The sequence below is a fragment of the Urocitellus parryii genome, chromosome 6, assembly GCF_045843805.1.
Source record: "Urocitellus parryii isolate mUroPar1 chromosome 6, mUroPar1.hap1, whole genome shotgun sequence".
Classification (NCBI taxonomy): Eukaryota; Metazoa; Chordata; class Mammalia; order Rodentia; family Sciuridae; genus Urocitellus; species Urocitellus parryii.
Window position 1 is genome coordinate 67,890,173 of NC_135536.1, and position 25,491 is coordinate 67,915,663.

Consider the following 25,491-nt stretch of genomic DNA (forward strand, 5'->3'; position numbering starts at 1 on the left):
TGCTTAGGCTGGCCTTGAAGTTGTGATCCTCCTGCATCAGCCTCCCAAGTTGTTGGGATTTCAGGTGTGTGAGTGCCATCTTGCCAGGCTCCATTGGATGATCTTAGTAACAGTATAGACTAAAATCAGTTATGTTAAAAAGTAACAGTGAAATAATCAGGCACACTTTCCAGGATTTGCCACCAGGAGGATTTTGAATATACATCAGTATAGCAAGGGGGAATACTTCCGTGAACTACTAAACATTGCAATTATTATTGCACAGGGTACTTCACTCCTATAGAGAATTAGTGAAAATGCAAAAATGAGCTGAAGTAATTTAATATGCTCTCGGTATATTATTTGATGGGTATATTTGCATTCTGTAGAAGCAAAGTTATGCTAGAAGCTTCCATGCACTGCAGGAAATCTAGGAGTGCTGTCACTTATAAAACATTGTAACAAAATGTTGAAGTATGAAATGTGTGAGAAGTTTACAAATGATCAGTTAATTACTGAATTTGCTTAAAGATGTACACTCTGTAGTTAGAGAGTGATAGGTAGGTACTTATTGTATTTGGATCTATCTTTCCCGGACTCCTGCTCCAGAGAGCACAGGTTTACCTCATAAGCTTTCTGCTGTTCCAGGAGAGCAGGGAGGCTGTTGGCAATATTCACTTTGAGCATCTCTTCTATCTTTTCCAAAAGTTGGACCCATTTTTCACAACAATGAAGAAAATTTTCATTTAACCCACTTTCCTGCAGCTCGCTACAAAGGTTTAAAAACAAACAAAACGGTACCACATGATGACGACTTTCCCAAACTTGAGCTGTTCATTTTACCCAAATTGGAACAATGGCACAGATGGGATGTTCTGACCTGCAGCGGTCCAGCGCTGTGGCAGTGGCGCGAATCCATTGCCGGTTCATATTCTGTAACGTCTTCAGGGGCATGTCACTGAGTGGGAGCATGAGGCTGTCTTCATTCAGACGTTCAATGTCAGGAGACTGGGCTATCAATGCTAGCACATGATTCTATGAAAAAATAAAGACCAGATTTTTGGATGCCAATAAGAATACTTAGATAATGAAATGGCCTCCTTATCTTAAAGATGAGGGAAAACTGGGGCCTGAACAGGTAAATGACTTGCCCACAGTTAGTTAGCTAGACATTGAAATAGCCCAGGAAGTAGGAAGGGAAATCAATGTTTTGTCTGAGCAAGACTGAAAATAGGCTCAAACAAAATATACCCCCAGCAAAGCATGATAACTTAAACCATACTTTAAGAAAATATTATTCCATTTTGATAGAATATAAAATCACAAGAAAGCAAATTCATTAACATTTTATCTGTAAAAAGATATTCTAGGTACAGCCTGTAAGTAGGTCCATAATATGTTAAGAAAACATGTCTCACAATATCCATATTATCACTATAGAACTCTGCTGTAATAGTCTAGGTCAGGGTCAGCAAACATTTTCTGCAAAGGGCCAGATCATACATATTTTATGCTTGAACTGAACATGGTGTTGAGCACCGGGAGTCCCTGCTCCTTGGCATCCTGGGGCAGGAAGACTGCTTGAAGCTACAAGTTCTAAGTCTGAGCAACATAGGAAGACCCCATCTCAACAAACAAAAACCATAAATAAGTAAATAAATAAATGCTTTAGGTTTTTGTAGGCCATATGATCTCTATAACAACTCTTCAACTCTACCCTTAAAGTATGAAAAGTCTCATAGATGATGTGTTAATGGAGGGGCATGTCTGGCTTCAAATAAAACTTTATAATAATAGCAGGTTGACTTGAATTTGGATAAGGTACCTCGTTTGCTGCTCCTCATCTAAGGTTATAAATATCAATCCTTAAGAGTTGCAAGATCCAGAATTCCTAAATTCTTTCAATTCACTTATGCTAACTGTACAAAATTTATTAAGGTAATTTTTAAAAAGGAAAAAAATACACAATTTTTTTCTTTCTTTGCAGTATTGGGGATTGAACCCATGGTCTCATGCATGCTAGGTAAGTGCTTACCACTGAGTTACACCTCCAGTTCCCTTTTTTAAACTTTGAGACAGGGTATCACTAAGTTGGCCAGGCTGGCATCCCAGTTGCAATCCTACTGCCTCAGCCTCCTAAAGACTCTAGGATTACAGGCATGTGCTACCATTCCTGATAAAAAACATACCATTCAGATAGAATATTTTACACTTGATCTTCAACCAACCAGAAAAAATAATCACAGTAGCTGATTCTGGTTCACATAAGTTAATTAATAAGAACCACAAGATAACAGAAAATCTAGGAAAAGTTACTATGACATATTACTAAAATAGATCTCCATGTGTTCTACTTTTCTAGACCCTAGAAAAAATAGGGCAGGAATAAATGGTTAGCAAATAACTGTGCTCAAGCGTTAATTAGGGTGGAAACTGATTCTATAGTGCAACAGTAATTAGCTTATTTTTTTTCATCCTATGGTGAGTGTAAGCCCTGAGGAAAGACAAATATTGCCAATACCAGGAACGAGCCAGGATTTTCTTCTTTGTCTCGTTGGTAAAGTTTATCCAAATTCTCTTCCTCGTGTATAATGAGGCCTTTTAAAGATTCCAGCCGGTTCTCAAAATCCTTAAACTGTGAGAGAACAAACTAGAAGGAGAGATTTTCATTACAAACGGTTTCCATGAGCATATATCACAGTTTAGCATAGCCTCGGGGAAGGATAAAAGTTGAAGTTATTTTCCATCCCCAACAGCACATTACTGTCTGAAAAGTTCATAGATGACTAATCTGAAGACCATAGATTTTCACCCAGTGCGTCTGACCTTCATAGAGGGAAAGCTCACCTGTTGAGGGGACCACACAGAGGAGAGCCAGCCCTTGGGCTTGCTAGTTTTACTTCTTGTTGCTATTGAGACTTGAGACTGGCACTCCAAGGCCTCTATATAGCTCACACATTAAAAGCTTTTCAGAAAGCGAATAAACAATATAGCAACTGGCCATCCAGCAGCTACTTCTATGACTCAACCGCCCTACTAGGAAATCTAAATAAAACATCACATTTTTAAACTAACACATTCCATTAAGATCTTCCCATGTCCATATGATTGAAGACAGAATCACACCGGGTGTTGTCATTCTGCTCCTTCCCTAACGTGCTGTCCAAAAAGCACTCTTAAGAGGGATTGAGATTAGCACATCAATGTCCACGACTACAATTTGAATGGAAAAGTAAGATGAACCTCAAATTCATTTGCTTTCACAAGCAGCATCTTTTCCAAATAAATAGCTCTCCGGAGGGAATACAGTTGACCAGAAAAGAGCCCCGAGGCGTTGGACTCCGCAGGTTGTGGGAATCGGTCCAGGAGGATGGAATTTTGGAGAAAGACTTCTTTTGTCTTCTGCACTTCCTGCTTCAGCTCCTGGAGAAGAAAGAGGAATCATACTTCTCCCTCCTTTCACATCAGTCCCTAGCCCCTGCCATTCCATCAGCATCAAAAAAATCTAGGAGAACTTTTGCCTTGAACTTGTGGGCTTACCTTTTTGTTACTGTTCCTTTTAAGTAGCTGAAAAAGCTAAGATCTCTTCAAATGAAGTGTCTCACTGAACCGTTCCGAAATTTGTCAGTTCACAGCTAAAACTGACCACCGTCCAAAAGAGTTGAGAGATCTAGTTTATGGAAGCTGCAGACCAACTGGGTAGACTCGTGTGTTTATAGATTGCACACCATTTCAAGAATCATTGTGATGTGGACCCCTTCTCCTCAGACTTCCTGATATAAATGTGGACTCACTTTGCAGAGGCTATAGAATCTCAATCAAGCGGATTTTAGGACTACATTTGGTGATGTTTTGTGTTTGAAATTTCAAGATTTTTGTTTTGTTTTAAAACAACCAATCAGGTAGAAGTAGATTAGAAATATGGCTCAGCTGCATTCCTATGTCTTTAATTCAACTGTTTACTTTGTTTTGATTTGAACATCGGAAGATCCAAAATACACCTGGTCACTAAGTTTAAAACTAAAAATTATTCACTTTCTGGACATTTCGTAACTCTAATATGAAAAACACCACAGAGGAGACTGTACTGCTCTTAAATATCCTCTAAAAATCACTACTCCCACAGAAAAACCATACTAACATGGCACCAAGTTCATGATTATTTCTAAAACAAGAGATTCCTCAATGGCCCCACTCTGGGGAGACACTTTTCCTTTTTTGTTTTGTTTTTTTAATATTTTTAGTTGTAGATGGACACAATACCTTTATTTATTTTTTGTGGTGCTAAGATCAAATCCAGTGCCTCCTATGTGAGAGGTAAGCGATTCACCACTGAGCGACAACCTCAGCCCACACTTTTGCTTTTATCTCAGACTTTATATAAGGCTTTTGCTTTAGAGATTTAACTGCCAGAGTCAAAGTGTTGACTTAGAACATGGTGCTTCCAGGTCCCTCCTGGCTGCTGCCGGAACCTCTGCTCTGAGCTGCCAGCTGCTCTGTTCCTTCCAGCCCCACACATTCCGCCTCATTGCAGGCTACACAACTTGTCAGCCTGGGCACCTGGTGCCCCAGGGCACTTGTCCTGACTGATATCTCTGAGGTCTGTCTTATTTCAAGGTTGAGGCTGTCCCTCACTGGCCCTGTCAGCTGGGCTGACTTGGCTTTGGTTTCCCATTGGGCTCTGTACCCACCTTTATGTCCTGCAGGGCCACTGGCAAGATCTCTGCCAGGTTGTTTCCAGACATGTTGATGTTTGCAAGCTGTTGAAATTTGGCTTCCTGCTGCTCCAGCCTTGCTGTGGCTTCCACATGAGCACTTCGATAAACTTTCCAGAGCTGGAGCAGAGTCTGGGCCTCCTGCAACTGGTCTGCAAGATCTTGGTTTACCTGGGTCCACCTGTCAGTGCAATGTGACAACAGGACCCTCATTCCATCCTTTTTCTTGTAGCAAAAGTATAATATACACACTCAACTATGAATTTAAGAGTAGGTGGATAAGACACTGCCAAATGCTTTTTTAAATGAATGGCATCACCATTTAATAAACCGCAATATAAACAGATCCAAATCAGGATATTTACTTGACTATAGTATTCAACAAAAGAGATAACATTGGTGATTAGCAAGAAATATCCACTGTATTATGAATACCTCTTAGTCAAAGGGGGAGAAAGCACTGAATTGTACACCTGATGAAGCTTCTCCATGTGGGAGATACTTCCAATCCACAGAGAGCTTCTTTAAACAAGTTTTAAAATGTGTTTATGAAAAGTAAGTTTATTTTCCAATTATATAAGTAAAATATCACTTTTATAGAAGTAAATGGGAATTGTTTTATTCCATATACAGTCTATATCTTGCGTTTCTCTCCTATGTGACTTTTAAAAATATATTTTTTCAAGTTATTAATAAAAAAATAAGAAAATCTAATTTTAAACAACTGTACAAAATGGTCTGCAAATAGTACAAGTTGAACTTGTACATGCGGTGGTGACCAGGACTCTTCAAATAGCAACTGTACTACCTTATGTTGAGGGTGGCCCTGATAACTCTATGTGGAGTTGAATATATTTCTATGCTCCTGCTTACTCCCTTTTCCAATATAGACTGGATCGAGACCTGAGGACATCTCTGCAGGGTAGAGAGTTTGATTTCCTTTGTTCAGTACTTGTTCAAAGTTGATTTACTGGAGTGGCTGCATCTGCATGGAGGAGGAGTGGAGAAGGACCCTCAAGGCGGCTTGACCTCTTTGTCCTTGTCTCCAGCACATTAGCTTTCATATATCATGCCTCAAACCAAAGTCTTGCAATTAATGAGGGCCACACACTTTAGAAAGACTTTCATATGCCACAAGCAGCAATTTTTCAAAGAATTCCTTCCAGTCACAAATATTCCTTCCTTTCCACCAGAAATGGCTTCCCCAAGAGATACAACGTTCTTTTTTTTCCAGCTTACAATGTTTATGGTGATGCTTGATGGACTCCTGCAACCCACCCACCCGGCCCACCCCTTAGTGTGTTTCTGCCACTGCCTCTAATGTTCCTGAGATGGCTCCTGACATTCAGTGCATGCTCTCTGTAAGTGGCTACCCTGGGGCTGTAATTAGGGCATTTTTAGATTCATGTCCAATTACTACAGGAGGCACATGCCAGCCCTCACGGCATCTAACTGTACATGAACTAGACCATTCAAAGCAGAGGCCAGAATAATATGGAACCAGTCATCTCAGAGGACTAGGAAGACCTTACAAGACCTTAGGTCTATCGTTCTGATTGCATCTTAAAGTGTACCTTGCATGAGTGTCTTGGCATTTCTCTTCAATTATTTCAGCAACTGAGGGGCAGGAATCTTTGAGTCTATGAATAACCTCCCGGAGTTTCTCCCAACTCCCTTCGCTGATCTCAGCTTCATCTTGAAGAGACTAAGAACAGAGCAGGAGAGTCAGTTTCAGATGGCCTCCCCACTCCACGGAAGACAGCAGTTCTTGCTTCTCAATGCTACACAATGAGAACAGTCACAGAGTAAAACTTTTTTTTTTTTTTTTTTTGCAATGCTAGGGTTGGAACCCAGGACCTTGCATGTCGTAGGCAACTGCTATACCTCTAAAGTACACCTCTAGCCCCACAGTAAAACTTTTAAATTGCAAAATAATATGGACATGGAAAATGAAGGAAAATCAACATATGGTTTGATAGTTTTACTCTTTTGCTCACATGACTCACTTTAGAATTTAAAGGTGTACTTTATGTTTTTGATCCTGGGGATTGCTCCCAGAGGCCCTCTACCACTGAGCTACATCCTCAGCCTTTTTTCTTTTTTGATACACAGTTTTGCTAAGTTGCTGAGGCTGCCTTGAACTCACAATCCTCTTGCCTCAGCCACCCTAGTCCCTGGGATTACAGATATGTGTCACCATGCCCATGCCTGGCTTTAAGGTATACTTTTTTTTTTAAAGTTGTAGATGGACACAATACCTTTATTTTTAATTTTAATTTAATTTTTATGTGGTGCTGAGGATTGAACCTAGTACCTCACACATGCTAGGCAAGCACTCTACCACTGAGCTACAACCCAGCCCCCCAAAGTATACTTGTATTTAATATATTTTTGGGGGGTGCTAGGGATTGAACTCAGGGGCACTTGACCACCGAGCCACATCCCCAGTCCTATTTTGTATTTTATTTAGAGACAGGGTCTCACTGAGTTGCTTAGCACCTGGCTTTTGCTGAAGCTGACTTTGAACTACTAATCCTCCTGCCTCCACCTCCCAAGCCACTGGGATTCCAGGTGTGTGCCACCAAGCCCAGCTCAAGGTATACTTTTGATATTGCATTAACACAGTTTGGGGCTTCTCTGTGGAGGCACAAACCCACATGCATCCTTTATTGTTCTTGCTTCCATTTGGAATTTCCTGCCAATAATGCACTGCACCACACTCTGGCTAATTTACCTGAAGGTTCTGCACCTGGCACCTCAAGGCCTCCAGTGACAACACCACAGGCTTGCTGTGTTCCATGCAGTACCCAAATTGGATCGCCAGCATGTTCACTTCATCATAGAGTTTATCATACAACTTCCACTCCTGTAGCACCGACTGCATGAAGCTTTTGAGCTCACTGACCTATATGAAAAAGGAGACAGAACTCATTTAGAAAATCCTTGACAAGACATGGTCTCTTGAGAGCCCTGGAAAAGGACAGTGAACAAGGAATGGAATCTGAGTGCACTGCTCAGGTATCCTGTATTAGTTTTCTGGCCTTGGGTAAATTATTTAACCCTACTGTTGTCTTCCTCATCCACAAACACAGAGATTAATAAAAGAAAAAACAAACAAACAACCCCCACCCCAATAGGATCTGTGAAAATGCTCTAATAACTGTAAAGCATTGCAAATATGTTACCTGGCACTTGGGTCTGATTATTGCAAAATAGTTACAAACTGGAGAGAACCCTGCCCTAGTCAAAGGATGGGAAAGAGCAAAGTTGGACAAAAGGCAAAAGGTGGGTCCATTTTATCCATTGGTATGTTTTGATAGTGATGAAAGGGGTTGAGCATTTTGTTGCCAATCAAAAAATGACTTTAGATACGACTGTGAGTAAAAGAATACAATTCAATGATAAAAGACAATAACCAAACTGAAGGAGAAGGACTTGAGAAGACATTTCTCCAAAAGGTACACCCATGGTCCATAAGCACTTGAAAAGATGCTCCACTCCATAGTCATCAGGGAAATGTCAATCAAAACCACACGGAGATATCAATTTGTATCTACTTTGATGGCTAGGATCAAAAAGTCAGGTAACAACAGGTGAGGGCGTGGCAAGAATCCTCACACACTGCGGGTGTGGATGTAAAAGGATGTAGCCACTGTTAAAATCCATTCCATGGTTAACCATAAAAGACAAACAGAAGCTGGCTGTGATTTGCCTAGCATGTGTGAAACACTGGGTTCCATCCTCAGTACCACATAATAAATAAAGGTATTGTATCCATCTACAAATGAAAATTAAAAAAAAAGTTATTGTGTCCATCTACAACTAAAAATATTTTTTTTAAAAAAGGAAATCCTGTCATTTACAACATCATGCTACATGAAATAAGCCTAGGACAGAAAGACAAATACTCATGATATCATTTATATGTGGAATCTAAAAAATGTTAAACACAAAGAGGCAGAAAGTAGAATGTTGGTTACAGGGACTAGAGGCAGAGGGATGAGAAGGGTTGGAGGGAAGCTGGTTAAGATACAAACTTTTAAACAGGAGGAGTATGTTCATGAGGTCTATTATACGACATGGTGACCACGGTTAATAATATTATGTAGTTGAAAACAGATAAGAACATTTAAAATCTATTCTTGCCACAAAAAATAAGGATGTGGATAATATGTTAATTAGCTTAATTTAGCCATTCCATAATGTATACATATATCAAAATGATGTTGTACACTATAAATATGTATAATTTGTCAATTTTGATGATTTTTAAAAATTACCTCCTTAATAACTGTATCACCCAATGAATGTACATTTCTATAAGGCCAGAGGTAATTTCTATTTCATTCAACATTGTATTCCCAATGTCACTAAAATAGATAGAGTTTACAAATGAATAAATGAGCATAATAAGATAAAAAAAAAAAAAAAAAAAAAAAAAAAAAAAAAAAAAAAAAAAAAAAAAAAAAAAAAAAAAAAAAAAGAAGCTGGCTGTGGTGGCACACACCTATAACCCTAGGTACTTGGGTGGCTAAGGCAGGAGGATTACAAGTGTGAAGCCAGCCCGGGCAATTTAGCAAGACCCTGTCTCAAAATAGAAAGAAAAGAAGGGAGTGGGGAGCTGGGAACATAGCTCAGGACTTGCCTCGCATGTACAAGGCCCTGAGTTCAATTTCCCAGAACCACCAAAAAGAAAAAGTCAAATTACCACTAGACCTAATAATGGTATTTGTAGATACAGATTCAAGAGTACAAAAAACATGTTTGCACAAATGTTCATGGCAGTGTGGTTCCTAAGAGCTAAAAAGTAGAACTAACCCAAACATTTACTAACTGGTGAACAGATTAACTGTGTCTTATCTATACAATGAAATAGTCAGTCATAAAAAGAAATGAACTACTGATACAAACTACAATATTGATAACCTTGAAAACATGCTAGGGGGTCAGGGTATGCTGAGAGATAGAGCAAATGCTTAGTATGCTGGGGCCCTGGGGATCCTCAGCACAAAAAGAAAGAAGAGTGGTGTGGTGAGGGGGAAATCCTCACCAGGGTAGTTTTTTCTCAGAAACTGAGACCTGCATGGGTGGCAATGGCCCAAGGTATCCATCGGGTAGTGGTTCCAGGACATCCCATCAGAAAACAAAATCTAAGGATGCTCAAATCCCTTATGTAAAGGGATGTAGTATTTGCACATACGCTCTGCACATCCTCCTATACAATTTACACTATTTCTTGATTACAGATGATACCTAACACAATGTAAATAGTTATCTAGGGAATAATAACAGGGGGAAAAGTCTGTACATCTTAAGTACAGACACAATTTGTCCCCCAAATATTTTTAGTCTGTAGTTGGTTGACTGTGTGGATGCAGAGGCCAGCCTGTCCCAGCTCATCCCCGAGCCCACACGTGCACCGTTCTACAAGGATGGCCAGGTGCATGCCGCGCAAGGTGCTCACAGCTTCCACATAGAGAGGTGGTGCGACTTCTAGCACTCTCCCAGGGGCCCCTTTTAATACTGCAACTTCATGGAGAAGACATGGTATGTGTGGTTTGAAGGAAAAGAAGAAATTTATTAAGAAAAACTCACTACAGCAGAAAGAAGAAGGAGAAATGTTTTCAAAATGTGAAAACTGGGATCAGCCGAAGAGTAGCATTTATTGAGCACTGATAGGCATCGATTTTGAGGTAAGAAGAAATGAGTAGGTCTTATCATGCCCACTCTGTAGATCAGGAAACAAAGGCTTAGAGAAACAACCTCCCCAAGGATACAGACAGACAATGATGTTATGAGGATCTCTTTAAAACTGTGACCAGAGTCCTTGCTCTTAACATAAGGCTATATTGACTCTGAACATCTTACGGATGGAGGATTCCAACTTATACCCTCTGTATTTTAAAAATAATACTTTACTGAGATACAATTAACATACCACACAATTCACCCATTTTAAAAGCACAATCTTCATAACTAATTTTAGAACATTTTTCTTTCCTTTGGTATTGGGGATTGAACACAAAGGTGTTTCCCAGTGAGTGACATCTCCACTTCTTTTTATTTTAAGACAAGGTCCCTCACTAAGTTGCTGAGACTGGCTTCAGACTTGCAATCCTCCTGCCTCAGCCTCCAGGTTCTCTGGGATTATAGGTGTGTGCCACCATGAAGAACATCTTCTGTCACTTCAAAACCAAAAGCCCATGCCCATTGGCTGTCACTTTTCCCAGCCTCTAATCTACTTTCCACCTCTACAGATTTGCCTATGCTGGATTATTTCATATAAGTGGAATCATATGATATGTAGTCTTTTATGACCAACTTTTGTCACTTAACATAGTGCTTTTAAGCCCCTCAATGCTGTAAAATACACTGATACTTCACTCCTTCTTATAGCTGCATATTCCATTATATAGACATATCACATTTTATATAAACATTCATACATTGATAGACAATCAATTATTTCTCCTCTTTCTCTATTATGAATTATAGTTATGAATATTCATGTACAAGTTTTTTGTTTTAATTTCTTTTGAATTATCTAAATCTGATGGAATTGCTGAGCAGATGTCAATCTACCTAACCATTAAAGGAACCATCAGGCTATTTGCCTATGTAGCTGCACCATTTGACATCCCCGTGAACTGTGATTGAGGGTTAGTTTCTTCCCATCTTTTCCAACACTTGCTGTTGCCTTTGTTATCGTTATCCTAACAGATGTGAACTGGCATTTCATTGTGGTTTTGATTTTCATTTCCTTGATGGTTAATGTCATTAAGCATGTTTTCATGTACTTATGGCTATTTGTATTATATTCTTTTTGTGGTACTGGGGACTGAATCTAGGGATTTGTGCAAGCACTCTGTCACTGAGCTATATTCCCAGTCCTTTTTTGTTTTTTTTAAATTTGTTTTCAGACAGGCCTTGGTAAATTGCCCAGGCTAGCATTGAACTTGTAATTCTCCTGCCCCAGTCAATTTATCTATCTTTTCATATCATATCTAGAAAACCAGTCATGAATTGGGATAGTGGTGCATGCCTGTACTCCCTGATACTCCAGAGGCTGAGGCAGGAGGATCACAAATTGATACAGCCTGGGCAAGGCAAGACCCTGTCTCAAAATTAAAAATAATAATAATAATAATAATAAATAAAATAAAAAGGGACTAGGGATGTAGCTCAGTGGTAGAGTACCTCTGGATTCAATTTCCAATACTGAAGGAAAAAAAAAAAGAAACAAAGATTTTTTAAAAAGTCATGAAGATTGATACCTGTTCTAAAAGTTTTACAGCATTAGCTTTTACTATGTCCTTGATTCATTTTAAATTAACTTGTGTACATGGTGTGAATGTGTGTGTCTGGTGGTGCCAGTGCCTTTTTGAAGATTTTTCCCATCAATGAATCATCTTGACACCCTTGTTAAAAAAAATATAAATGAACTGTACGGCGAGGGTTTTGAACTCTCAATTCTATTCCATTTACTTGTCTGTCCTGATAGCACTATTATCTGAGTATTTGTCATATTACCTCATTTCATTTTCCCCCTCTATATTTTTATATTGTAATTCACAGTATTATGATTATGTTTCCTCCGCTGCCTGTGAGATCTTGGAGGGCAGGATTTATTTTTTTCTTATCTTACTCCTGGTAGTGAGCACAGGGACTCACACAAGATAAGTTTAACAAACTACTGAGCAAACTCTTCCCTATTTTCCTGCTGGAGTCCTGGGAAGGGAAGGAGGCCAGAGGCTGCTGGAACTCATGGTTGAAAGTCAGTTTTAGCAGATGACAAATAACCCACACTGAGGATTGTGGGAGAAACATGGACACACCTGCAAGTGGTTAGTATTTACAGCTTGTCCCTCAGTTGCTAGGAAGTACAGGCAGCCAGGTTTGGAATTGCCTGGTCTTTCCCTGCATCTGGGGACTTTGACATGCCTTTCATAAGATTACCAGGTGTCCAGCACACTCTTTCCCTCTGTTCTTTTTTTTGGGGGGTGGGTGGGAAGGGGGTGGTGATACCAAGGGCACCTGACCACTGAGCCACATCCCCAGCCCTATTTTGTTTTTAATTTAGAGACAGGGTCTCACTGAGTTGCTTCATGCCTCACTTTTGCTGAGGATGGCTTTGAATTTGGGATCCTCTTGCCTCAGCCTCCTGCACCGCCATGCCTGGCTCCCTCTATTCTTACTCTTCACTACTGTGCTGTGTTTTTGCCCTCCTCCAGAGTTCTCTCTAAGCTGACCATGCTCCTAGCCTATAGAGGCTACATGACAAGATCAGTTCCTGAGGCACTGTCCTGTGTGTGGGGAGCCTGAGCTGCTGCTTCATAGCTGCTCCTGTGTATCTGTCTGGGAAACAATGCCAGATGCTCTGTTGGGTTTGGGGGATAGAGACATTTGTGTCTGCATGAGTACATTAGACAAAACAAGGACAGTCAAGTGGATTTCCTGCCTGTCAGTGATGTCAGGAGCAGTGGCTTTGCCTCAAATTATTCAGCATATAAAATAGGATTCGAAAGGCTTTTCTCCATTTCAATCTTTTTCTCAGAAACTTTTTGCTTTTTAGTATAGAGCATGTCTTCACAATTAAAGAATAATAACAACAACATACAAGGTATAAGAAGACTATGTGGCGAGAAATAGTACACTAAATGAATCCAGCACCTGACGAGTCACATTGTCCCGCTTTTGAAGCAACTTGTTGATTCCAGATGCTGCATCTTCTAACAGTGGAACTGCCCCACTTTCCAGAGTCAGGTAGCTTTGCCTCAGCTCATTCAGTACTTTGGATTTAATTGCAAGTTGATTTTCTATATCCTGGAAGGGCAAGAGGAGAAGGTTTGCAATGCACAATACACAAAAGAGTGAAATGTAAGAGGAGTTAAATCTTATCAAGTTAAAAAAAAAAAAAGCCAGTGGAGTATATAATCACACGACATTACATCAAAGAAGTTTTAATCACAGTACACTCAATTCAATTTTATATTCCATGGTTCTGCACGTAGAAGAGTCTAGGCAATAAGTCCTTATCCTAGAAAGAACCTAGAAAAGCAGGTCCTCGCTGCACACCTGCCCTTGGCTGACTTTTTGGCTGGGCCAATGTCATCAGCCCCCTAGTCCATTCCCCTTTCTCATCTGGATGAGCGATTCTCCATGCTGTGCACATCTGAGAGAGCAGGTGACATCACAGGCAGGAACGTGCTTTCCAATCACAAAGCATCGTGTAAGTGAAGGTCATAGAATTTACTGGTAGTTCAGTCAGTAATGGCTTTACTATCTACTTATACCTTTTAGTCTATTAATTCACTCATAACGGCACCCCTGACCTTGTCCACTATTTTATTTTATTTTTATTTTTTTTTGTGTGTGTGTGTGCACGCACGCTGCAGACTGAACTCAGAGCCTTGTGTAGGCTAAGCACGTTCTCTACCACTGAGCTCCACCCCGCCCCTTGGTCTACTCTTTACAAACATAATTCCAGAAACCATCAGGAGCCCTCTGCTACAAAGGAGATCATGGACCCAGCAGTCTGAAAACAGCTAAAGGGGGCCAGCAGCGAGATTGCCACTCTTCCCAGAGGAAGGATGGATAGAGGTGCTTATACACCCCTCTCAGGACTGGGGTTAAAGACCAATTTGGAAAAAGTTTAAACTTTTAATTTATTATTATTAGAGAATTACAAACTTGCTATAGAACATTAGGAAAATACAAAAGTCCTTTGGCATTCATAGCTCTTATTCTGAGTTCCTTTCAAGTCTTCAAATGTACAAATCTGGGATGTACATGGACTCACTTTCTTCAGCATTGTCCTGGATTTCCACCCAGGTATGTGTGATTTGAATGCATGGCCTCCATTTAGTGATCCTTTGTTCAACTTTTCTCTCTTGAAGACTGTTTTTAGCAAGAAATAGGGCTTTATAAAATCTTAATCCTTCAAAAGACTCACTGGGTGGGTCCATAAGGAAAGAGGAACCTGAGCTCCTGGCAGGCATACGGGTGCTGGGCAGGCATGCTGTGTTTGTACCCTGGTGAGGGATTAGTACCCTGGACTCGTCTCACAGTGTGGTACTGAAATTCAGCCCACACAAAGCTGCCACCTGCGTAAGCCTTCAGCTTATTGCACAAACTTTTTATTTTTATTTTTTTTAGGACCAGGGATTAAACTCAGGGGTGGTCAAACACCAAGCCACATCCCCAGGCCATTTTTTATTTGGAGACAGGGCAACAGCCTTTCTACCAGCGCAGCCCTGAGAGGGACTAGTACCATGGGAGCATACTTCCGGTCATTCTGTTAAGGGACTAGTTGTGAAAGCACCCAACAAACCAAGCGGCTTCTCTGAAACAGCTTTGCCAGTGAGACTCACTGTGCCAGTACCTCTAGCTCTGCCAGCCTCTCTATCACCAAGCATCCTCTATCACCAACGTGGAGCTGACTTCTTTCCTAGCACAGGGATAGCTTGAAACATTTTTAAAATACCAACTTGCCCTCCTCCTTAAAAGCTCAACTAACTAAAGATTTTGTAAAAAACACTTACATTTGCTATTAAGTTGTCATATTTCCTCCATATCATAAGTTAATGAAGAGGAGGACTATTGAGTAGAAACAGAGGGAAAAAACACAGAGACACACAAGAACACCAAAAAGGTAGTATAAATAATAACTGTGGTAACAATAGCACATGGAGACACACACACACACACACACACACACACACGAAGCCGTTCTTGTTTGTTTTTCTCCTCAGAACAATCTGGATTTAGCTGAGTGATTCTATAGTCTGACCTTGCAACACAGAGGCCTACCAGGACTTTTCAAGTTTGCTAGTTCCCTGCTCTACTGGTAAATAAATCCATTTTACTTTAAGTCCTAACTTGCTACACTCAAAATAGGGTGGCTTCAAGATATCTGTTGATAATCATGGAGATTCACTAGAATTTACAAGTCCAGCCGTGCTTGTATCCATTCCTGGAGAATTGGTGTTAAATATTTTTTAAATATCTAAATTCCTTTGAAATGATCATGAATGAACTTCTGTGAGCGGTGGGTACTTATGGTACAGCAGCATCAAACTTGAGAGATTAATAATCGTATCTCAGACCGCCTCATTCTAACCAACTCCGCAGTTTTCCTTGCTAATATAATATGCCAAACTCGGCCTCTTCCTATTCATCTATAACTATTAGGAGCCCTTCAGAATGTTTCAAGCCAACACTAACTTAAGTCTTAACACTTCATAAACACCATCCTAAGGTTTCTAGAGTAAAGCCACTTTAGCAACAAGCTTCCTGAACTGAAAGATTCTATCCTGGGATCAGTCATGAAATTATTATCATTTTATTTCCTATAATCAATGAATAGTGAAGAAAAGCAAAAATGACTTTTGCATGAAGCACACTTTTAGGTCTACTAATACATGGGCTCAAGCAACTCCTAAGCACCCATGGGTTTCCCAGGCAGTGACAGGCTTAACCGCATACTATATATCAAGCCTGCCTGTGAAATCCCAGTCTAGTCGGGGACAGACAAGTAGACAGATGAGTTCAGTACGGCCTCAGACACAGGGTGCTACCACAGGCCAGGGAAGCTGATTTCATTCACATACTTCCATCTCTACCTTGTTTTACAGCCTTTTATAAAGATGCACCTAAGAAAGCAAGGTAAGGAAATTAAAATAGGAAAACAGAAGCTAATAGAAAGTGTGGGGGCCTGTGGGAAGGTGTATAATTGGTGGGCCCAAGGTGAGGTCAGGGTGTTTTGGCTGAGTTCTGACAAAGACAGAGGAGAGCTTGTGTGTGGATGGTGGTAGGAGAGCCTTTGAGGGGTCGTCCAGAATCCTACAGTGAGCAGCAACATAGTGCAACAGCACTGGGGCCCAAACTGCCCATAGTTCAATGCCACATTCAGGTGGGGACTGACAATAGATACTGCTGGCCAGGCACGTGTGCAAATTACATGTGAGGGAAACCATTTCTGATGCAACCCAATACAACCAGATATGCACACACCAGGTGGTCAGAGTGCATTTGAATTAGGAAACCCTCATTTCAGAGAGGGCCATCAGAGTGCTCTGAGTTTAACGTCTCAATCAACATGAGTCATTTTGCCAAGGAGCACAATGAATGTTAGAAATGCTTTTTACAGGTAAAATTAATGGGTTATCAAATAGCATGATGAATATTAGAAATGGGTTCTCACTGGTTATAATTATACATACCAAGGTAGGTGGATTGGCTAAACTACTGTGGACACAATTCTCACCCTTATTGGAACAGAACATAACTATACATAGCCTGTTCTCTTCGCCCTGGGTGACAATCCCTAGAATAAGTTCCTGTGTGGTTCTGTACCCAGCCTAACCTCCAAGGTTGCTGGATGCTTACCATTCCAATACTGGATTCTTGTTTCTGGAATGCTCACACGTATGTCCTTCTTGAGCAAGCCTGGGGCACCATAGGGCAGAGAGATTTGGGCTTCCTAGAACATTGTATGCACTGCCTTTGTTTCTTGCCAGTAAATATTTCTACAAATGGTAGAATTTAGTCTGTGTTTTTCCAGTGCCAAGGATCAGACCCAGCACCAGTGTTCTGAGATTTACTTAATTACAACTTGGTGGTGAGGTTGCAGGGAGAACAGCTAAACTGAACACAAACTTGTTCAGAGGTTAGTGTTATCAAAACAAAACAAGAAGACTAAGAATTGCTGAAGGCTTGCTTACTGTGAGGTCTGTAGGGTGAGGGAAGGTCAGAGAGGGGCCAGAATGCCACCTGAAGCATTTGAACTTCATTCTATGGGCAACATGGAGTCAATGAAGGACTTTTCAGTGGGGGCATTGCTGTGGCCTTTTGCATTTCAGAAATATCGCTCCACCTTGGTGGGAAGAATGAATCAGAGAGAAACAGAAGAGGTAGCTGTGGTAGGACAGGCCTGTAACAAGAGGAGTCTGGACTAGACCAGTCTGGACAGATGTGGACCGACTAGATAGTAGGGGTAAACTGGGAGGACCTAAAGAGTTACTGGAGGTAGAGGCAAGGATGAGAGCTGCTGCTGGGCTTCTGGAAAGGATGGCCAGCAATAGGCTGAGGAACAGAAGCGTCCCATGAAGGAAAGGTGTGGACTCCAAGATGGCTACAAGAAGACTGATGTGGAGATGGAGGGTAGAGGTTGAGAACAGGATTAAGAGAATTTGGAGGGCTGGGGCTGTAGCTCAGTGGGAGAGTGCCCGCCTCACATATGTGAGGCACTGGGTTTGATCCTCAGCACCACATAAAAATAAAGATATTGTGTCCAACTACAATTAAAAAAAATTAAAAAAATAAGATAATTTGGAAAGACCTCCTCAGGTATTCCCTTCCCTCATTTTACATACAGTACTATTCTGTAACCTTCTCAGATTTGGGATCTGACCCAACTCTCCAGCTCCATAGTGACAAATGCAATACTTTCACATAGTAGGTACAGAAGCAGCATAGTGTGTGCCATCCCCAGCCATGGCAACAGTGGAAATGGTGAGTGTCCCAATAGGGTGGTGCTAAAGGAGGATGAGTCCACCCTGGGGAGAGGGTCCCTCAAGGACTATGTGATTTGGCAGACAGACAAAACCCTCACACCCAAATGTGACTCAGACACTGGTTCCAAGGACAAGTAGTCCTTTTAAGACACAAGACACAATAGGTGGAAGAAAATTTTCTTCTGATGAAACACAGAATAAAATACTAAGAATAATAGAAAATTCAGAGTCATTTTGCTAATGTTGGACCAAATAAAAAAATCACAAAAACTGAAAAGGGGGCACCTAAATCAAAATTCCCTGTCAATATATGCTCCCCCCAAGAGTAATATTGCAACCTCTTGGAAGTAATAATAACCATGAAAATACCTTCTTCTGATTATGTAAAAATGGTACTTGGCCATTATGTAAAACCTATAACTAATTATCTAGTTTATGTAAGAAAGTAAGTTATGCCATACACACAATGGCAGTCCCACATAGCCCAGGCCTGTGGGGTCTAACCTTTCCGGGTTTGCAGAAGGACACTCTGTGTTCCTAAGCACAAGCTGTACAACAGAATCTCCTAACATGCCTCTCTCAGAAAGCTACCTGTCACTAAGCAACACCCAACTGTAAACACAGGGGAGCTTGCAGGAGTGTCCAGAAACTACAGCACTATCCTTCACGGCCAGGCTTAGGACCCTGCAGCCCAACCCTGCCATGTGGAGGGTGCTCTGCCCCTCCTTACCTGACAGTCCAGGAGCACCTTCTCGATGGAGATCACACTTTCCGGTTTTTGTAAAGTTTTCAGCTTCTCTTCTTGTGCTTCCAACCAGTTTTTCAAAATCTGCATTTTGTTTTCATTCTCAGTGATGCTTTCCAAAAATTGTTCTAAATGTTGTATCTATAAATGATAAATAAAATTATTATGAAGGGCTGGAGTTGTAGCTCAGTGGTAGAGCACTTGCCTCGTATCCATGAGGCACTGGGTTTGATCCTCAGTACCACATAAAAATAAATAAAGATATTATGTCCATCTACAACTAAAAAAAAAAAAAATATATATATATATAATTAAAATTATTATGAAAACAATCTTATTTTAAGTCCCATGCTTAAAATGTATATGGCATGATATTTTATTTTATTTTAATTTTTAAAATTGATTTTATTATTATTATTTAATACACGACAACAATGGAATGCATTACAATCCTTATTATGGTATGATATTTTAAAAGGATTTTTTTTCTTCTCAAATTTCTAATATTTCACATATTAAGATGTATAAATAATTTTGGGATAAAGATTCATCAGTCAGGAAATTGGATTTAAATTCCTCTTTTAGAAATTTCATATTTAAAGTAAAAGTTAATCTGCTGAGATAACTGGCTGTTTCAGAGTTTCATAACAACTATACAAAATAACATTAGATTGCTAACATTCAATATTTTCTCTTTGCATTCTCTATAAATATACAAACTGTTTCTGGCAATTTTCTTATTCTGGAGTCTCTTAGAGTTGTTTAAAAATTTCTACCAATATCAACAATCTCACAATTCAACAATGTGATTAAAAAATCAGTTTTTATTTTACTAAAAATATTTATTGGTGCATTATAATTATACCTAATAGTCGGGTTTGTTGTTACAAACATATAACAACAAATAGATAGAATAATATAACTTGCACATAGTAGAACAATATAACTTAGTCCCCAGAACCTTCTCTTTCAATAATTATTTTCTGTTTTGTTTTATGGTACTTGGGATTGAACCTAAGGGGACTCTCCATTGAGCTACATCCCCAGCTCTTTTTATTTTTATTTTTTTTTAAATTTTGAGACAGGGTCTTATTAAATTGCTGTTTAAATTTTGGCTGGCTTCAAATTTTCGATCCTCTTGCCTCAGCCTCCCAAGTACCTGGGATTACACGCATGTGCCACTGTGCCTGGCAATAATTAGTTTTGAATTTTGTAATTCTTCTCATTTCTAATACTCACAATTTTTGTTGCTGTTGTTGGTATGGGGATTGAATCCAGGCCAGATCTACCACAGAACTATACTCCCAGCCCTTTTTATTTTTGAGACAAGGTCTCACTAAGTTGCTGAGGCTGGCCTCAAATTTGGGATCCTCCTGCCTCAGACTCCCAAGATGCTGGGATTATAGGCATGTGCTGCTGCACCCAGCTTAATATTCACATTTTTAAAATTAGCTTTTAATCATAGTATATATGAAGTTTCATATTACTTTTCCTATATGTTTGAAGGCCTTGCTGAGTTATGACATATGCTAATATTACTTTTAAAAAGCTGCTCAGTATTTTATCAAATGGACATAGTATCTTTTGATTAATTATTCCCCTAGAGTTTGAAATTAAGGCATTCTGCATTTTTGCAAGTATAAATAATGTTGAGCACTTCATGCAGACTTTTTTTTTTTTTTTTAAAAAAATACCTACTTTAAATAGATAAGAGCTGGATTGCTGGGTTAAGAGAAAAGATGGTTTTTAAAATTTCCCAATGCTTTCCAAAAACGTAATGGAGCCATTACAGTATCAGCAACATATGAATGTTCACTTTGGGCTTATATTCTTGTTTTATTAACATTTCCTAAGTTGGGCAAGGTGGCACACACCTATAGTTCCAGCTACTCAGGAGGCTGAGGCAGGAGGATTGCAAGTTTAAGGCCAGCCTTGGCAAATTAGCAAGAACCTGTCTCAATGTAAAAAACAAAAGGGCAGGGGATGTACCTCAGTGTTCAAGTGCTCCTGGGTTCAATTCTCAGCACCAAAACAAAAAAACAAAACAAATTTTCTAATTTAATAAGTGTACGCTACATCATTTAGTTTAAATATCTGATAATCAAAGTTGACATATTTCAGCGGCACCTGAATTAATAGGTGGGAGCTTGGTTCCTATTTTGTGAAATGTCTGCTCATGTTCTATGTCCATTCATGTATTTGAATCTTAATTGCATAAATCTATTTGTATGCATTCTCTATACAAAAAAGAGGGCACACACACTTTATACCATATATTTTTAGTGTATATGTACACTATGTATATATACTAAATATATGTATACTATATATATACTATATATAAATATATACACATACTATACATATGTATATATGTATATATATAATATTTTTCAGGAATAAGTTTTTTTCATCTTTTCAAGAATCATGAAGTAAAAAGCCTACCAAAAAGCCACAGACAATTTTTTCCTTTTCATAATCTTTTCAAGGCTGAAATAGCTTTAAGTCCCTTTTGAACATCTGCTTTCACAGAAAATGTCAAATTCTCTGACCTTTTAGTAGCCTGACATAATATTGACACCTTTTAAAACAAAAGTTCTCCTCTTTACTGCCTAACTCAATTTCCCACTAAGAAATCTCAACAGGAATATAAGAATTATTTTCATATTCCATTACATGTACCCATAGAGAATGCTAAAGCCTAGGGTCTATAAAGAGGCTATGATTATTAGGTTCAACTGTAAATCAACCATCTGGATGCCTTTTTTTGGGAGAGGTGACTGGGGGTGAACCCAGGGACACTTAACCCTTGAGCCATATCCCCAGTCCTTTTTATTTTTTATTTTGAGGCACTAAGTTGCTTAGGGCCTCACTAAATTACTGAGATTGGCTTTGAACTTGAGATCCTCCTGCCTCAGCCTCCTGAGTCGCTGTGATTACAGGATAGGCCACTGTGCTGGCCTGAATATCTTTTTTAATTTTTTGGAACATGGTGTTTTACAAAAGCCAAAACATGCCTCCAACCGTGACCCTGGAGCATACCTTTTTATTCAGGGTTCCATGCACTCGGTGCCATTGGCGGTTCATCTCCCCCAGGTGCTCTGCAAACTCTGTCCTTTCATAGCGCTTGCTTTCTACATCACAGGTGCTTAACTGAAGCAATGACTGGTTAACAAAGTCAACGATCCACTGTTTATAGTCCATTTCCATTCTGAACTCCTAAAACACACAAAGAAGTGAAATTAAACACGCTAAGTCCGAATGAAGTCCATTATATGAACTGGATTTCCCCTTGGCTGTACTCTAGGGGGCGCCAAGCTCCCACCCATTAATTCAGGGTGCGGCTGTCAGGAGTTACCTTCTACCTTCCCCAAGTCTTATCAGGAGGCTGCTTTATTTGAGTAGGGACTCTTCTTGGGGATTACATATTCCTGGGAACAGAGAGACTCACTGCTTCAGACTGACGGGAAAGTCCAAGGGAGCACCATATATGGTAGCTACTGTCATCAGAATGTGTATCAAGTCCCTGGAATCTTGTGAGAGAATATCAGAGAGCTATACTGGATCCTGAGTTTCCCTGAGGGCTCATGGAGACAATAGGCTGGAAACAGAAGTTAAAGCTTTCCCAGAAAACCCAGAACACCTTTAAGGAATTTAGGCTGCTTCTTTGTTCCTTGGGCGACAGTCTGTGCCACCTAGGGTGGCTTGGATGACTTCACATTCTATAGCAGTCCTAAAAGGCCAACCAGGTTCCTGTCAAGCCTGCCATTTGTTGGGTTTTACCTGGGAAGGTTCTAACACATCCTATGGAGACAATCCAGGGGGGTCATCATGTGGCATGGGCTAGGTTACTGCAGCCTGAGTAGCCCTTTTATATAGACTCTGCTACCCACTGAGGTTAGGAAGTGTTGGTATGTAAAAACATTTTCTGTTAATATTATACTTGGTGATCAAGCTATTCATCTCCTGCCTATCAGAGACCAGCTCCAGCAACTTGCAAGGTCTTTGAAAGTAACAGCCAGCCTTGTCATTCATCTTTGCATTCCCAGTGATTAGCACACACTGCCTGGCACTTCTTTTTTTATGGGTATGAGAGAAAAATTTAATTGCTGTTGCAAAAAAACATCTGTATGAAGTAGAAACTGGTTTCAATAACATTAGTAGAGAATATGTTCTAGAAAGTAGTGGAGGTAACTGGATGTAAAATTCTGGCAGTAATTTAATAGAACAGGCTGAGGCCAAAAGCCTTGTCCGTGGGGAATTTGGGATGATAACCGCAGGAATGGTACACTGTGCATAAAGCAAATTGGATTGTTTTGACAAGTGTTGTGAAGTTTCATATAGTAAAAGGTTTCTCCTACATGCACTTCAGTTTCACAGCAAGAATGGCTCTGAACACCCCAACACAGAGGAGAGCATTCATGCAAGATACCTAACTCCTGATACAAAGCATACACTTTAATATGATCACATGATCATTACATCTAGGGCCCTGTGCCCTAAATGGTGGTGGTTATGGACAGCATGGCCCTGGTAAGGACATCTAGAAAGCAGCTATCACCTTCTATCTGTGTTCTCTTTTTAAGTTTTTTTTTTCCTTCATTTTTCTTAATTCTGCTGTTGTCGCAAGCTTCTTAGCAAAACTGGTAAAAACAAAACTGTAATCATTGAACACAGCACTCTTGCAATCAAGACTTTCAAACCTTCAGTCTTCTGGGGTGAAGAAAGCACAGTACGAAATTCAGAACTCTGATTAACAAACAAGGTGGTCACAGTGTTTTCCTGGCTTCAAGACTTCCACAACTTTCCCAAGAGGTCATCATAAGAGGGCTGACTTAAGCTTGTTTCAAATTTAACATAAGAAACTACTGGTTCTGGAGTGATGGGAACAGTCCCATAAGTTCCATCTGATTTCATTCCATTCATTGAATACCCACCAGGATTGAACAGTGTGGCATTGATGACAGAACCTGGAATCAATCAGGTCACAAATTCTACTCTCCTGAGTGACATTCTTTGTAGTAACATAATCTTTTGTGTGGAACTGGTCCATAACTGCTGGGTCAAGCTCACTCATCAAAATTTCTATCTGACTATTAGACTATTACCCGACTCTCTGGGAAACCCAGAGTACACAAGTACCAAATGGTCAGAATTCATAACATCCCATACACTATGTGGCTCCATTTGGAAAAACTGCATTAAGAAGCTCTATTTCTTCCTGGAAATTCTGGTTTGGGTATCATTGGTGAGAAGACTTCATGAAGCTTTGAAATGAGTCAAATCTACGGTAATCCCTAGAAAGCTTCAACAGGGGAACCAGCGCTTTCAGTAAAAGGGTGGCACCATGTCTTCAAATGAACCCTCAATTGGAGACAAACACGCTACTCTCACTGAGTACACGAGCTTCCTGCTTGCCAGTTTTTATCACGTTTATGACTGAACATAGAACATCCTTCAAAAGTACATCACACTCAGATCTTGGGAGAGTGTGAAGATCCCAAGACCCTTGGCTTGCATTGGGCTGCTGCTGGGAGCACCAAACCTCTAGCAGCTTCTCGGGCCCTTGGAAAAAGTATGTAGAGATGGCAAACAACACACACCCACAGAAAATCAACTAAATTAAATCTCTTCTCTGGCCACTGGGGATTGTTCCAGCTGTTACTGAAGTTCAGGTTCCTTTTTTTTTTTTTTTGGTATAACTTTATATTACATTTTAAAAAAAGGGATTAATAAAAATTTCCCAGCTTTGCATGTGTGAGTGTGTGTGTGTGTGTGTGTGTGTGTGTGTGTGTGTGTGTGAGAGAGAGAGAGAGAGAGAGAGAGAGAGAGAGAGAGAGAGAGCATGCCAAAGTTGAATTTGAGTCTGTTGGAAACAGAGGCAGATATAGTTCATTCTCTTTTGTCATCTGCCGCTTTCCTGTCACAGAGAGTAGAGTGAGCCCTAGCTACTGTCACTGGCCATGCTGTGTAAACCCAATGTGCCTTCTTTAAATGTTAATTAAATCTACATGAAATGAAGTACCACAGAGAGGGCCACATTCATATCTGTAGCAGGATACCAGCTTTTTCTTCCTCATTCTCTTGCTGACAGAATATTTATTTCTTTATTTATTTTGATACCAGGGACTGAACTCATTTATTATATTTTATTTAGAGATAGGGTTTTATTGAGTTGCTAAATGCCTCTCTAATCTGCTCAGGCTGGCTTTGAACTCGTGATCCTCCTGCCTCAGCCTCCTGAATTGCTGGGATTACAGGTGTGAGCCACTGCATCCAGCCAGAATATTTCTTTATTTTTCTTTCTTTCTTTTTTTATTTATTTCTTACATACATGACAATAGTGGAGTGCATTACATTCATAATTATCTATTCACAGCACAATTTTTCATAACTCTCTCTATAAAGTATGTTCATGCCAAATTATGCCATTATACATGAGCTCTCTTATTTTTTTTGCATACAATTCTTAATACACTTTTATACCACAATTTATCATATCTCTGTTTGGACAGAATATTTATTAAAACCCACTGGA

At 39.9% G+C, this 25,491-nt stretch overlaps 1 protein-coding gene and 1 pseudogene across 1 annotated transcript in view; both read right to left on the minus strand.

The window, feature by feature from the left end:
* The window catches only part of Syne2 (spectrin repeat containing nuclear envelope protein 2), a 119,412-nt gene that overhangs the window by 53,436 nt on the left and 40,485 nt on the right, over positions 1-25,491 (minus strand). The window contains exons 24-33 of the mRNA XM_026385107.2: positions 21,996-22,172; positions 18,939-19,094; positions 13,365-13,517; positions 7,429-7,599; positions 6,269-6,399; positions 4,671-4,875; positions 3,223-3,402; positions 2,501-2,629; positions 860-1,014; positions 604-748 (exon numbers count right to left, since the gene is read on the minus strand). Of these exons, the coding sequence (XP_026240892.2) occupies positions 604-748; positions 860-1,014; positions 2,501-2,629; positions 3,223-3,402; positions 4,671-4,875; positions 6,269-6,399; positions 7,429-7,599; positions 13,365-13,517; positions 18,939-19,094; positions 21,996-22,172 (1,602 nt within the window). The remainder of the gene's footprint in view (positions 1-603; positions 749-859; positions 1,015-2,500; positions 2,630-3,222; positions 3,403-4,670; positions 4,876-6,268; positions 6,400-7,428; positions 7,600-13,364; positions 13,518-18,938; positions 19,095-21,995; positions 22,173-25,491) is intronic.
* Positions 23,518-25,033, minus strand: LOC113180340 (S-adenosylmethionine decarboxylase proenzyme pseudogene; annotated as a pseudogene).